Below are 13,647 nucleotides of genomic sequence, written 5' to 3'. Positions count from 1 at the left end.
CTCATCATTTTACACATAATAAAACTCATTCATGAGTAATGAAACAACACTTGGGGCATTATATAGGTGTATGTTTTTTTTATGATAGTTTGATGTTTTTTGGCCTTAATAGCTAGCCAAAGTAGAAAGATCAGACTGAGATACAGCTCATTTTCGCATTTTTTGCAAGATGCTTCACACAAAAAAGTGTTTAAAACTCTTTAAAAACAAAATGAAGAAATAATTAATTTGTTTTTTATTAAGAGACATATCTGGGGAAGTAAATTATAAAATGTTTTATTGCTTATTTGTTGTTTATTCAGATTTACAGAGGAATGTTGTTCCAGATACATAAAATGGCAAGTTTTCTGATAATCACCCGTATGCAAAATAATCATACATTCTGTCATTGTGTTACTTATGGTTGGAATTCTTGTGAATACAAATTGCCCCTTTTACTGGGGACCCCCCTGGAACCCCCTCAAGGATCCCTGGGGGTCCCCGGACCAAAGTCGTACAAAAACTGTATGATTCCTAATTTCCTATTCGTTTGTCCATTGAGCCTACAGTTTGTTTGGTGCATTTGGCTCCCTCTAGTGGGTGAAAATGTAAAAAGTAGTAGGCTGTCTTGCAATGATCAAGTCTTTTCTTTTGCGCTTCTTTTAACGATTGTACGGTAACAGCGCGCTATGCGTTCTGGGATACATGTAAAATGGACGCGGCCACAGGAGCATGTAGAAGAATAATAACACATCTTGTGGCGTTGTTTGTGTAACTGTCAGTATGAGCTTTTAATTCAGGATTCGCCGCTACAATCATAACGAACGACTCGACCGACAGAAGATCAGCAATAAAGCGAAAAACTGGTAATATCGCTGAATTAACGTGCAAACGTGAGCTAAGGCTAACTTAGGGGTCAATGCAAGATCCGCATGTCATGACATATTGCAGGATGAACTAGTAGCCGCAGGTTAACTACATAACGTTAGATCGCTGTCGAATAATCAATTTACTAACGTTAGCTACATGTTATTTAACTTCTCGTAGCCAAGCCATGTCTGTGCTGGGAGGGTTACTGAAGTCTGGAGCGTCCTTCTGTCAGTCTGCTGGGGCTCTGCTCCACACAGCTCGCTCCATATCTACAGGTAGGCTACAACTGTCACCTGCTTACAAGCTGTATTGGATCAATGACGCATGCGTAGTGCCGTTTTTTTTAGTGTTAATATACTTAATATTATGCTTTCGTTATCCCTTTAATGAATACACGTGAAGAGAGTTCAGTGAGATATTCAATGCTGACCTGAAACAACATGCTGTGTTTCAGGTGTGTGCTGCCACATCAGGATGCATGCCATCCCAGAGCTGAAGAAGGTGGACAGATGGACTGAGAAGAGGAGCATGTTTGGAGTTTATGATAACATAGGCATCCTAGGTGAGCTCCCCTGCAGGCAAAGCCCCAAATCCAAAACAAGAGTATAGTATAGCACTATGTGAATGTTTATTCTATTAGATTTAATTGAGGGGGGTACGGTGGTGCAGTGGTAAGCGCTGTCGCCTCACAGCTTGAAGGTCCTGGGTTCGAGTCCCACCTGGGACGCTGTGAACGCTGAAGGAATGCGTGCCCGTCCGCATGTCCTCGAGTGCCCACCGCCCGGGTGGGGTCGTCAGAAGGGCCTTTCTGTGTGGAGTTTGCATGTTCTCCTCGTGCCTCCCGGGGGTTTCCTTCATATAGGAACCCCCTTCACCAAAAACATGCAATATCCTGGTTGCTAATGTGGTTCCTCCTCTGGTCGGTAAGGGCGCCTGTTCGGAGGGAGGGGAACTGGTTGGAATAGCGTGAACCTCCCACGTGCTATGTCCTATACCGGTGAAGCTTCCCCTGTCAGGTGAAAAGAAGCGGCTGGCTAACTGCCCATGTCTCGGAGGAAGCATGGAGCCAGTTTCGGCTCTCCCCAGATCGGCAGAGGGTGGAGTAGCAACCAGGATAAATAAATTAAATTAGCACTAATGGGGGATAAAAATGGGATAAAAAAAAAAAACGGGTAAAAAAAAGAAAAAGAAAAAAGAAAAACTTCAAGAATCAGCGCCGTCCATGTACTCAGAACTGATATAGTCCCCTAAAATCAAAGACAATGTCTCTATTCCAAATGTGCTACATGAGTGATCCAGAGATGAGATGAAATGATAATAAAGGTAAGTTTGATTCAACCTCCTGGCTCAGATGGTGGTAGATCACACACACACACACACACACACACACACACACACTATCTAGGCTCGCTTGAAATGACTCTTGGCTCGCCTGGAAAGCAGGCAAAAGCAGCAGAGTGCAGATCAGGCCAGCCAGGCATCAACAAGCCCAACACTCCTGACTGCACACTCACTGCTTTTTCTTCTTCAGAAGAGGTTTTAACGGCGGTTGAAGAATTTAAAAGGTGCAGTAGCGCCACCCACACTCACTGTCAGTGCTCAAAACGACCCAGACCTTCATGTTACTTATTTTAATTTTAATGTAGGCACTAGGCATTACAGGTGGTATTTATGGAAAACATGGAGTGACATATTGGAATAGATATAAAATTGAAGTCTCTTGATTTCACTGTGGTTGTGTGATACACCAATGTTAGGGATGCACACAATTAATCGAAGCTCGATTACTCGCTCGTTAACTCATTGAGTGCCAGCCACTTTTGGAGAACGGACGCTCCCAGTGCCAGAGTTTCAGAGCGTTTTCAGTGATTTCTCGAGGCCCACAGAATATTGTGTGATATTACTATGTAAACACTGAACACGCACAAAGAACGATGAGACTATTCTATCATCTGCAAAAAAAAGTTTATTGATCCCATTTTCCGTTCTTTAGTTATGAGCCGGAGAAGATAGCTTGATTCATCCAAAAACAGCAAATTTTTTCTAGAAGCTGAGATAATTGGCCTTTTGTGAAATTAAACATTTCAAGCACATCACTGACTCTGAAGCTAATCTTTTCTAATGTAGTCACACCTCAAAAATAATTTCCTTCAATAAAACAGTGACGGCCAGGGAATTTTGTTTGGCAGAATAATATTTTTTAGCTACAACCAGCGGCGCTGGCCCCTGCGTGCGCTGCTGGTTGCAGCTTCTTGCTGGTCTTGATTTGCTGCTGGTGGGCATTGGATATTCTGGCTTGCGTTTGTCAATCCTGTCCTGCTGCCTGGGTCTGTCTGGGTGTTGTGTGCTGCTCTGCGTGCCCCCCCCCTCCCCCCCCCCCGCCCCGCCTCGCCTCGCCTCAACTGCACACTCCTCCTCCTGTCTGTGGTGGCTCTCTGCTGAGTTTGCTGTGTGCACAGTGAAGGGTGCGCGACATCCAGCTTTTTACAGCGTTCCGTGTGTGTTTGTCACCGGCAACCATGCTTCCAGTTGAGAATAATAACAACTCCACGGCTGATCATGCCGATGTGCTGTCGCAACCGACACGGAGCGGCTCAATTGTGGGAGCAGATTGGCTGCTGCAGGCACAGCTGCAGTAACGTTATGCTTCCTGCATATCGATGCATACGGATGCGATGCGATTTCCGTTTCCATAACGACTTCTTCTTTGTTTTTTCCTTGCCTTTCTGTTATGTGGAGAGCACTGTCGCCACCTAAGGGTTCTGTAAAATAGGTTAGACACATTCAATAGCCCCTATATTGTGAGAGGCAATGTAAGAGGCTTAGATCGACACCCCCCCGTCAAAAAACGCAATTGACGAACATGTCCGTCCTTGGCACTCTACGTTACTATTTGAAATGACGAACATGTTCGTCCATGGCACTCAATGAGTTAAGGATTTACTTTAGCATGTGAAAATGTACTCGAACAAAACAAAAAGCAACGTGCATTCTGTCAGTAGAACGGCGTTTTCAAATCATTTTTCAATGATCCTCCAGAAGGCGCAATGATATCACTGTAACAGACTGTTCAGTGTGTATGCGAGGCTCTGTGGATGTCCCCTCAGAGTTACCGTAGAACAGGAAGTGTGGGGACTTATGTTGTTGACGAGAGCCGGTGTTGACGAGTGTGCTAACACTAGGCGCTAGCTGTCTAAATGTGGAAACGTGTTATAACGTTACAGCCTGACTCTCGTCTATTGTTTTATTAACAAAGTGTAAGTAATAGGCGGACCCGGACATTCGGCTACATCACTATAGCCCGTTTTCAGACATAAGATGCTCTGCTTGAACAGTGTTCATTCGGATAAATTGGCTGGCTCCTCTTCCTCAAACCTGGAGCAACCCACCATCAGCGAGGAAGAGGAAGAGTTGGGACGCACGTACAACAATCACTTGAACAATGTTCATTCGGATCGTAGTCAAGTTTATTTGTATAGCCCTAATTCACAAGCATGTCTCAGAGGACTTCACAGAACATATGTCTAGCTAATTCTAGCTGACACAACAGTAGCAATTACAGTAGTAATAATAATACATTGAACAATGATATGATAGAGAAATATAGAAAATATAGAATAGAATGGGCGCCATACTTTAGGGTAGAATGGGTGCCATGCTTTAGAATAGTGGGGTAGGAGAACAGGTTTTATTGAGGAAAAAACGCATTTTGTATGGTTTGGATTTTTTTAAATTTTTTATTACAATTACTCAATTGATTGCTCGTTACCAATGATCGATTTCGGAATTTGTGGAAAATGTGCATCCCTAACCTATGTTGAACCAATGAATCAGCACTCGGGTCGAGGAGTGTCCATCGTCCTTTGAACTGTGCAGTTAGTGCTCATCTCAAACGAGCCTACTGTTTATCTTCCTGATAGGATTCATCAGCCTTGCTGTATTTTGATCTCTACCCCCAGTCCTCCCTCTCCTCCCCCGTTCCCTTTTCTCACACATTTGCTTGCTCTCTCTCTCCCCCTCTCTCTCTCTTTCACACACACACACACAGTTACACAGTGCAAAAAATGTATCCCCTTTGCTTTGCGACTGCAGGGGATTTTAAAGCTCATCCGCGGGACCTCATCATGGCCCCCTGCTGGCTGAAGGCTTTCAGAGGGATTGAGCTGCAGCGTCTGATCAGGAAGAAGAAGATGGTGGGAGACAGAATGATGACTCTGGACAGGCACAACTTGGAGAAAAGGATCAAATTCCTCTACCGACGTTTCAACCGCTACGGCAAACACCGCTAACGTGGAGCTGACCAAACTGGCAAATACATCGATCAGACCGACCACGTGTCAGTAAGGACTGTTGGAATCCGGTGGTGTTTTTTCATGCTGTCACAGTGTTCTGTATTGCAATCTTTTTCTCTAATGGAAATCAATGGAAATGGAACTGATACGTGCCCACACGTGGGCCTGCATGGCTGTCAATAGAACTGGTTCCCTTCTGATTATTGATGATGCAGGATGAATTCTGAAGTGTTTCGGGGCAATATTATCTGCTCATATTCAGCCAAATGCTTCAGAACTCATTGGTGGATGATGTTAAGGTTGTCCAATTACTTTCGGTCCCTTCAAATTGAATTTTTGTCCCATGAAATGTAATGTAATTCCTACACCGTTAACCTGATTTGAAATTAAAGCTGGAAGTTTGCAGTTAAAGCACATCTTTGATTCACGTTTAATTTCAAATTCATTGTGGTGGTGTACAGGGCCGAAATGATGAAGATTGTGTCCAACGTTCAAATATATATGGACCTAACTGTATATAAAAATTACCTCTTCGTGTACTCGGAAGTTCCTCCTATATTCATCTTGATTCTTTTTGGCACTAGACAACAGATTTAAAGACAAGAAAAACGACGTAAACTAAATGAGGAATGGACTCGCAGGAGATGATGCCCTAACCCACAGGGGGTTTACAGAGATGTAGCTCAGGAGGACGACACCCCTCTGAGCCGTAAAACTCTTAATGAACGGAATTCTTAAAATCAACACTGTTGTTGTCATTTCAAATGAGTTACAGAAAAATAGAGAAACGCATCTGGAAAATTCGATATTATGTGCAGTTATTGGCATCAATAAAGCTGTTGAGTTTATACTGTGAAAGTTGTTGAGGATGTTTGTGTTTAATTAAAGTCCCTGGAAACCAAAATCCACAAAAACCTTTCTAACTATTAAATTTAGGGTCTTATGTGAGTACTGTCAAACCTAAATTTATATACTTTGCGATGTTCATCATCGTTCAAATTTGGCTGGTGGCTTATTAACATAGGTTCCTGTGATGATGTGATGAACTCAAAATGCTAAATTAAAAAAAAAGAAAGTATTTCTGGTTTCCAGGGACTTTAATGTTACTTTGCCTACTTATGAATGGTTTTCTTACTATGTAGCTACCACTGAGCACGACATTTGAGAAATGTCTGTGTGCCCCCCCTTTAGGCCTTAGAATTAGATCTATTTCCCACGACCGAGGACATTCTATATGCAGGCTGCTCTCCTGCACTCTCACAAGTATCACATAATATTCATGGGGTGGGGGTGGAGATGGAGCTGAGGTTGTTCAGGCTTTAGAGGTGGAATCATGGCACTGTGAATTACACCAGAGGAACATATGATATCGGAGGACGGAAGTCGGAGAAGCCCAGTCAGACCAGGGAGGAAACAGTCGAGTCAACACTCTCTCTGTAGGCATCTAGTGTACCGCAGTGTCGTCCTGCCGTCCGCCCGCCCTATCCGACACAGAAAGCTGCAGTACTGCAAAGTGTGAGGGGAGAGAGAGAGCTGGGAGGGAGGGGGGAGGAGGAGAGAGAGAGAGAGGGGTGGGGGATGGGGAGCGGAGCGGAGGGGGTAGAGAGAGAGAGAGGTACCGCACCGTCGTTACGAGTCCAACTGGAGAAGGCAGGCAGAGGGGGAGCGACGCATCATTGCAGTATAGCGCCAGAACATCTTTCACACGAGCGAAAACTAGCGCACTACTTTCCCCCCAACCAAGACGCGCGTCCGCCTGGAGAGAGACAGTTCTAGACAGAGAGCATCAACTGCATTTTCATGACTGGAGTTTTTTTTCTTGGGTTTGGTGTTGAAATTGCTTAGCCTGTTTAGAGGAGGCAACGCGCAGCAGCGAGCCAATCACTGCTCCTGTGTTCCTCCTGCATCCATCTATCCATCCTCCTCCAGCGACTCAGCATCCTCTGGAATAAACTGGAGCGCGTCCTCGCTGGCAGGCAGAACATCCACCATTAAAAACACTCATCGTTGGATTTATCTTGAATGGATTGTAGCCTACTTTTCTCTTGAGATCGCCTTGCCCTCCTCCTCTCCTTCCCTCACTTTGCCGGTCCCGCTGCTGCCGTGTCACCAGTGAATTATCACCCGACCCGAGCCGCGCGTATTGCGGCACCTCGCTGGCTCACCGCGCTCCACTGCGCCAAGATCAGCCCCTGCCTCTGTTTACCGTTAGCGCTGTTGGCACTTTAGTCACTTTGCTAACTGAGAATTTGGACTTCGGTGTTGGACAAGTGCCTAGAAAATTCTCGTCTCTTTTTTTTGTGATCTTGCTTTTTTGTAACCGCTCAGACCCTCCCCCCCTCCCTGCTGCCTGCCGTCTCACACCCCGCCCCCCCCCCCTCCTCCTCCTGCCGTCCGTCCGTGAGTCCGTTTCCAAACAGCTGCATAGAAGATGTGAGTATTAATGCGGCTTTTTCTATTTCACTATTTTTTTTAGAATCATCACATTATGCGCACAAAATAAGTTCTCGACAGGAATTGCGTCGATATTATATTCAAGTAAAGTTATTTCCTTGTTTTCATCCGTGGGTTTTTTTTTTTTTTTTTGCAACCGATTTCTTTCAGCTTGATGGATTTTGCTGACGCAAGTTATATCCATCACAGCATCTCTGTGAATAATGTATTCCTGGGATGGCTGCTGTCATTCAATGTATAGCCCGATTATGACATTATATATACATTATTATATTTGACATCACCCTGGAATTAGTTTAGTAGTAGGCCTATAGAAAATGATGGGTTTAGGGTTTGATCAGCTGCTGATGCTGTGTGATATTAACAACATAATCATATCATGACTCTGTGGCTGAATATATCACAGGTCGAAGGCCTACTACTACACGATTGCTTTTATCCGTTTATTTCCAACGGGTTTGGCTATGATTTGAGTTCAACTGTCCAGCAGGCAGCAGCTGAGCCAGAGGCTGCTCCCCCTCCCCAGCAGCTTGTTCAGTCTGTTTAAACCTCTCTCTCATCCCCCTCTCTTCTCCCTATAGCTCTTTCTCTCTCTCTTTAACCCTTTCCACTTCCTCCACCACCCCTCTCTCTCTGCACATCACATAGGCCTCTCTGTGTCCCCTTCTATACAGTATACACGCTTTTTGTCTTAACCTCCCTGGCTTTCTATAGCCGCATACTCGCTCTCTCACCTCATTTTCTTTATAACTTTCACAATAATGTACGCGCTATCCACGCCATTTCTGTTCTTCACTCCAAAATCTTCTATCCTTTCTCTCCCATCGTCCGCTGACTTCTTGGGCCACACTTTCTATCGCCCTTCGGGCCTATACTTTAATTTTCTTTCATCTTATCACACCTTTCTCTAATCCCACCCCGTTCCCCACTATTACGTCCTTACCCTTCCCTCCTCACATCCTATCTTGCATTCCAATTAATTAATTAATAATTGCTGCTTAAACTAAATATATTCCTTCATCTGAGCCTATCACCCCCCCCCCCCCACACACACACACACACACACACCCCTACCGCTCACATTTAAAGTAGGCTACCCTCTACAGGCCCAGAAGCTTGTGTTAATTATCAGATTGTCAAATATTCTCATTGGCTGCCATCCCTCCGAGCTCCTCCCACCACTAAACTATCCTCCTCTTCCCCCCTCAGGTCTGCCCCAGATGCTGCTGCCCCACCGGCAGATGGCGCCCCAGGCGGAGCACCCCCCGGCCCCCCCAACACCTCCAGCAACCGCAGGCTAGCACAGTCACAGGCCCAAGTGGAGGAGGTGAGCTGGACCGCGCGCCACACCAGGACGGGCCGTATAGTTTGATGTTATACATGCAATATGTCAGGAGTCAAAACAAACAGCTGGGGGGACTCTCATCATCATCAGTGGCTGTAATAAAGTCCTGTTATGGTGATGGATATTTGCTGGACTGGAGCGTCCTATAGGCACAGCCCTTTTCCTGGACCAGGAACTACCTCAAGCCTTGTTGCTCCTAGATGATTTGCTGGAAAGCTTGGGTCTGCTTAATCTATAAATGGGCTCTACTGCAATTTGCAAATGGATTCTGACTACTGGTTTTGTTCTCATGTGATGTGAACGTATAGCTTTAGCTTTAGAATACCATCCCCCGTATTCCTCTCCTCTAACCCGTGCTTCTCATCCTCTTCTTCTCCCCTCCTCCCCCCACTGTCTCCACCGCTGTGGTTCTAGGTGGTGGATATCATGCGAGTGAACGTGGACAAGGTGTTGGAGAGGGACCAGAAGCTATCGGAGCTGGATGACAGGGCAGACGCTCTCCAGGCCGGAGCCTCCCAGTTCGAAAGCTGCGCAGCCAAACTCAAGAACAAGTACTGGTGGAAGAACTGCAAGGTAGGCACATTCGTCCGGCTGCATAACACCGATTATTCTCATTGATAGCAACTCAGAATTTAATCTGACTGTGGATTAACAATATAGTCTATTCGTATGTGGATATGTGGTATTGTTTATTGTTTATTGCTTATTGTGGATCCCCATTAGTCTACACCAAAGGTGAGACTACTCTTCCTGGGGTCCAAACACGTAAAATACAAACATAAAAGTCCAAAAGCATTGGAGTAAAAACAACACAACAAAAATAAATAAAAACAAACAAAAACAAAATCAAGTGAGTCAAGGCTCACTCAATATTCATGTCAATCAAATATTAACAGTATCAACTCTTCTCATAAACAAAATAAATTGATCTGTCTTCCTGAGTAATTGCACCAGCAAAAACACTTATCCTGACCTTATTTTTACCATACTCACAAGAAACCATCATATTATAATTGAAATACTTGATTACAATATATAATACATAATACATACCGTAATACAAATTCCTTACATGTTGCACAATTAACAAATCAGTAAATCAAATACCAAAATCTATCTTATTATTCATAACTGCAATTTTTAACTTTTTTTTCAACATAAATTTGTTCCTTACCATAGTTATATTTCTATGTATGGTATGGTATGGTGCAAGTATGAATCAAATCCACAGCTCATGTATTTCAATGCACCCAATGCTGAGCTAAGGGTGCGCTGAGGCGAACACACAGCGTCTGTGTCGGGAATGCCAGCATCCTCTTCTACACACACACACACACGTCTGTTAATGAACAGCTGTGGAGGATAGCACAGATGCTCCGGGGAACATGGGAATAACATAAGGATATCTCTTATTGCAGTTCACTGCAGACTTTAGAAATACTAAGTAAGGAATTGCATAAGTATAGCACAACAAATGCAAAGGAGCTGGAGGACTTTGAATGTATCAATCTGCTGCTTACTACTTAGAAAAATATTTTTTTAATGAATGTGTGTATGTTGAACTCCACACATCACTACAGTACATGTGCACCTGCTGGTGAACTCTTGAACTTAAATTGATGCACGATAAACATAAATGTAATCCACTTTGTCTTCTCCTTTAGATGATGATCATGATGGGTATCATTGGAGTCATTGTGGTTGGAATACTATTCTGTAAGTATAAATTACTGCTCCATAATACAAAGGTTGATTTGATTGGTTGGTTGCTTGATTGATTAATTGAATGGCTGACTAATTGGGTGATATATAAGTTCATGTATGAATATTCATAGATGAGATTATTATAAAGAAAAAGGCTAATCGTAAACATGTCGTCTCCCACCGGTGATGTTGTTCCTTGGGTCAGTAAAGAAAAAGGGGAAAAACTCTTTTGGACCAAATTCAACATGGCCGAAAAACTTGTGGGTGGAAATGGGCGGAGCCTATAGAGATAGATGCAGAATGGTCATCGGACAAACAGTGTAGGAGGAGATGATGAAAATATAACAGGCCACACCGTTTTTTTGTCGTTTAAAATGTTGCTGTCGTGCCCCCTATAGGCAAAATGATCGTAGCTCAGAGTACATACCTGCACACGTATGCAAAGTTTGGTTGCAATAGGACCATGCATTCCTGAGTTATGGCAATATTTGTGGAATAGGATAGTCGATGATATGAAAACGTGTGGACTATAAAAAAAAAAAACCTGCTTGATTAGTTTTGTGCAGGACAGTCTACACACATGCTATGCTGTATGTCGTGGTTTGATGCAGATTGGACAACATTTGTAGGAGTAGTAGCGATCAAATTCAAAATGGCGGAGAATCTTATGGACGGAAGTGGGCGGGGACTATATTTATGGATGCAGAATGAACCAAGGAAACTAGGGGAAAGTGGAATCTTGATTGTGGCCCATACGGTTCTTATAGGCCAAAACGTAAAGTTGCTATAGCGCCACCATCTGGTCGACACATGGGGGGGGTCTGGCCTTGCCTGAGTAGTGGTGGGAGTCATAGGAACCCACCTGCCGAATGCGGGTGCTCTGGGACTTGACATTGGGACATTACAGTGTGGCGAACGGACGGAGCGAGGCCATTGCATTGTCTCGCCCTTTTGGTCTTCGACCGGTGGGAGACAAACAGGCAGATAAAGGATGGGAGCTTTGCTATGCTATTTACGCTCTGCCACAGTGAAAGTAGCCATCAGCAGCAGATGTAAGCAAAAGGATGTAGCTAACAGAAAGCTGGGACTGAGACAAACAGGTCTGTTGATGTTAATTGTTTATCAGTATACGTCAGTGTGGTGGTGTTGTCGTCGATTGTACAGGAAAAGAGATTATGAAACATGAAATTGAGAGATGGTTCATCTAATCTTTTTAAAAGGAGTGCTGGCAGGTATAAAACAACATAAGCATAATAATCTCTGTGCTTCTGCTCTAACTAGAGTACATGTGGACTCTGCAGCCTTGAGTGTCAATTATTCATGACTGCATATTACAGTCAATTATTGATATGATATCAATTTGACCAGTTCTTCAATTAAAAAAACAAGCAACATTAAGACACTATATATTAAAGGAACACTCCGCCCATTTTCAACCAGCTTTGTATCATTAGAACATCAGTAGTATATCAGAAAACTGTAAACGGTTTTGAAGTCTGTCATTTAATTTGACGGTTATTGAGTGTTAAAGTGTGGACCAGTGACATCACTGGTCCACACTAACTCAAATTAATAACTCATTAACTCAAATCAACTCTCAATAACTGTCAAACTATTCATCATTCATCTAGTTTGACAGTTATTGAGAGTTGATTTGAATTAATGAGTTATTCATTTGAGTTAGTGTGGACCAGTGATGTCACTGGTCCACACTTTAACACTCAATAACTGTCAAATTAAATGACAGACTTCAAAACCGTTTACAGTTTTCTGATATACTACTGATGTTCTAATGATACAAAGCTGGTTGAAAATGGGCAGAGTGTTCCTTTAAGAAAAGAGGCCTAGCTGCGAGTTCTTCTGTTTTGTAACATGTTCGGCTGCGATGCATTAAGCTGTGTTCACACCGAGATATTTATTTTTCTCTCTGTCGCTCGATTCAACCCTTTGGAATCGCTCTGTCGCTCTGTTTAAATCGCTCATCAACAGGCACAATAATTGGCGGACATCTGGGGGCTATAACGTTACGCAATGTCATGATATTTGTCCACTACGAGCCACCGTAGTTGTTTACAAGCTAAGCCTATCAGCGTGCTCCTAACGCGAGCTCTATACCGGTAGTACAGACTTCACTTCATGTCAGCTCTCAGCCTGTCAATCAGCTGTCAATGCGGTTTGTTGCCACACAATAAACCAGCGGTTTGTTCCAAGCCAGTGTGATCCTTGACTCACTCTCACACGGCAGCCAATCAGCGTTGAACAGCGAGCGACTGATGCCAGCGTAATTTCGCTCGAGTTGGGATATTTCATCTCGGGCGACGAGCGAATCTTCTCCCTATCGCTCTGTCTCTGTCGCTCGGACGCCCAGGGATTTTTCTCCCGGGCGAATATACGCTCAATCACTCGTTTGCATTGACTTTGTATGTAAACTCGATGCCAGCGAAAAACTTTAATAGGTCGGTGTGAACGCAGCTTTACCAGGCTCATTAGACTGACTCTGCCTCTCTCTCTCTCTCTCTCCCACTTTCAGTGTACTTCTTCTACTGAGCTCACCCCATCATTACAGAAGGATATGGACTTCAGAATGATATCAGAGAGGGAAGAGAAAAAAACAACACAAATCCAATCGCCACTCCTCCCGTTTTAACCGTCCTCTCCTCCCTCTCTCCACACAGCTCTTCCATCAAACCATTTTGCACTTGTACATGACAGTAGTGTTTAGTAGGTGTCTCTATTCTCTTCGTTTCTTTCGCTTTCTTCCACTGTTTTGGGGGCACGGAGTCTCGCTCACTCTCTCCTGTCTGTCTGGAGTGGGGAGAGAGGGAGAGGGAGGGAGAGAGAGAGAGAAGGAACGAGGGAGAGAGAAACCCCTTTGTGACCACAGGAACCACACACAGGGCTCAGCTCACTGAAAAGAAAGGAGATACTAAGCTGGAAGGGAATGCACGGAAGCAAGGGAAGAGACAAGAGAGGAGGGATAGCAAATATGTGCAGGGAAATTGA

At 44.0% G+C, this 13,647-nt stretch overlaps 2 protein-coding genes across 2 annotated transcripts; both read left to right on the top strand.

Moving 5' to 3' along the window:
* Window positions 1-701: 701 nt before the first annotated feature.
* On the top strand, window positions 702-5,952 carry mrpl51 (mitochondrial ribosomal protein L51). The gene is made up of 4 exons (XM_083661345.1): window positions 702-845; window positions 1,027-1,124; window positions 1,304-1,411; window positions 4,942-5,952. Exons 2-4 carry the CDS (start codon window positions 1,034-1,036, stop codon window positions 5,136-5,138), a joined length of 396 nt encoding a protein of 131 aa, XP_083517471.1. The 5' UTR covers window positions 702-845; window positions 1,027-1,033; the 3' UTR covers window positions 5,139-5,952.
* A 552-nt stretch (window positions 5,953-6,504) lies between these two features.
* Window positions 6,505-13,200, top strand: LOC310798876 (vesicle-associated membrane protein 1-like; the record flags this gene model as incomplete). The annotated part of the gene is made up of 5 exons (XM_083661439.1): window positions 6,505-6,656; window positions 8,805-8,922; window positions 9,355-9,513; window positions 10,605-10,656; window positions 13,175-13,200. The coding sequence occupies 5 exons, from the start codon at window positions 6,505-6,507 to the stop codon at window positions 13,189-13,191; spliced, it is 498 nt and encodes a 165-aa protein (XP_083517565.1). The 3' UTR covers window positions 13,192-13,200.
* Window positions 13,201-13,647: the final 447 nt, after the last annotated feature.

Source organism: Poromitra crassiceps (genome assembly GCF_964638095.1).
Source record: "Poromitra crassiceps genome assembly, chromosome: 26".
NCBI classification, from domain to species: Eukaryota; Metazoa; Chordata; class Actinopteri; order Beryciformes; family Melamphaidae; genus Poromitra; species Poromitra crassiceps.
Note: the sequence above shows the minus strand (reverse complement) of the source record. Positions and strands in the feature narration are given on the sequence as shown.

What these genes read in the sequence shown, in the direction of transcription:
- mrpl51 (XM_083661345.1), top strand. Translation starts at nt 1,034, where the DNA reads ATGTCTGTGCTGGGAGGGTTACTGAAGTCTGGAGCGTCCTTCTGTCAG. An exon ending in AGCTCGCTCCATATCTACAG is followed by an intron (nt 1,125 to 1,303) that starts GTAGGCTACAAC and finishes GCTGTGTTTCAG; the next exon opens with GTGTGTGCTGCCACATCAGG. An exon ending in TGATAACATAGGCATCCTAG is followed by an intron (nt 1,412 to 4,941) that starts GTGAGCTCCCCT and finishes TTGCGACTGCAG; the next exon opens with GGGATTTTAAAGCTCATCCG.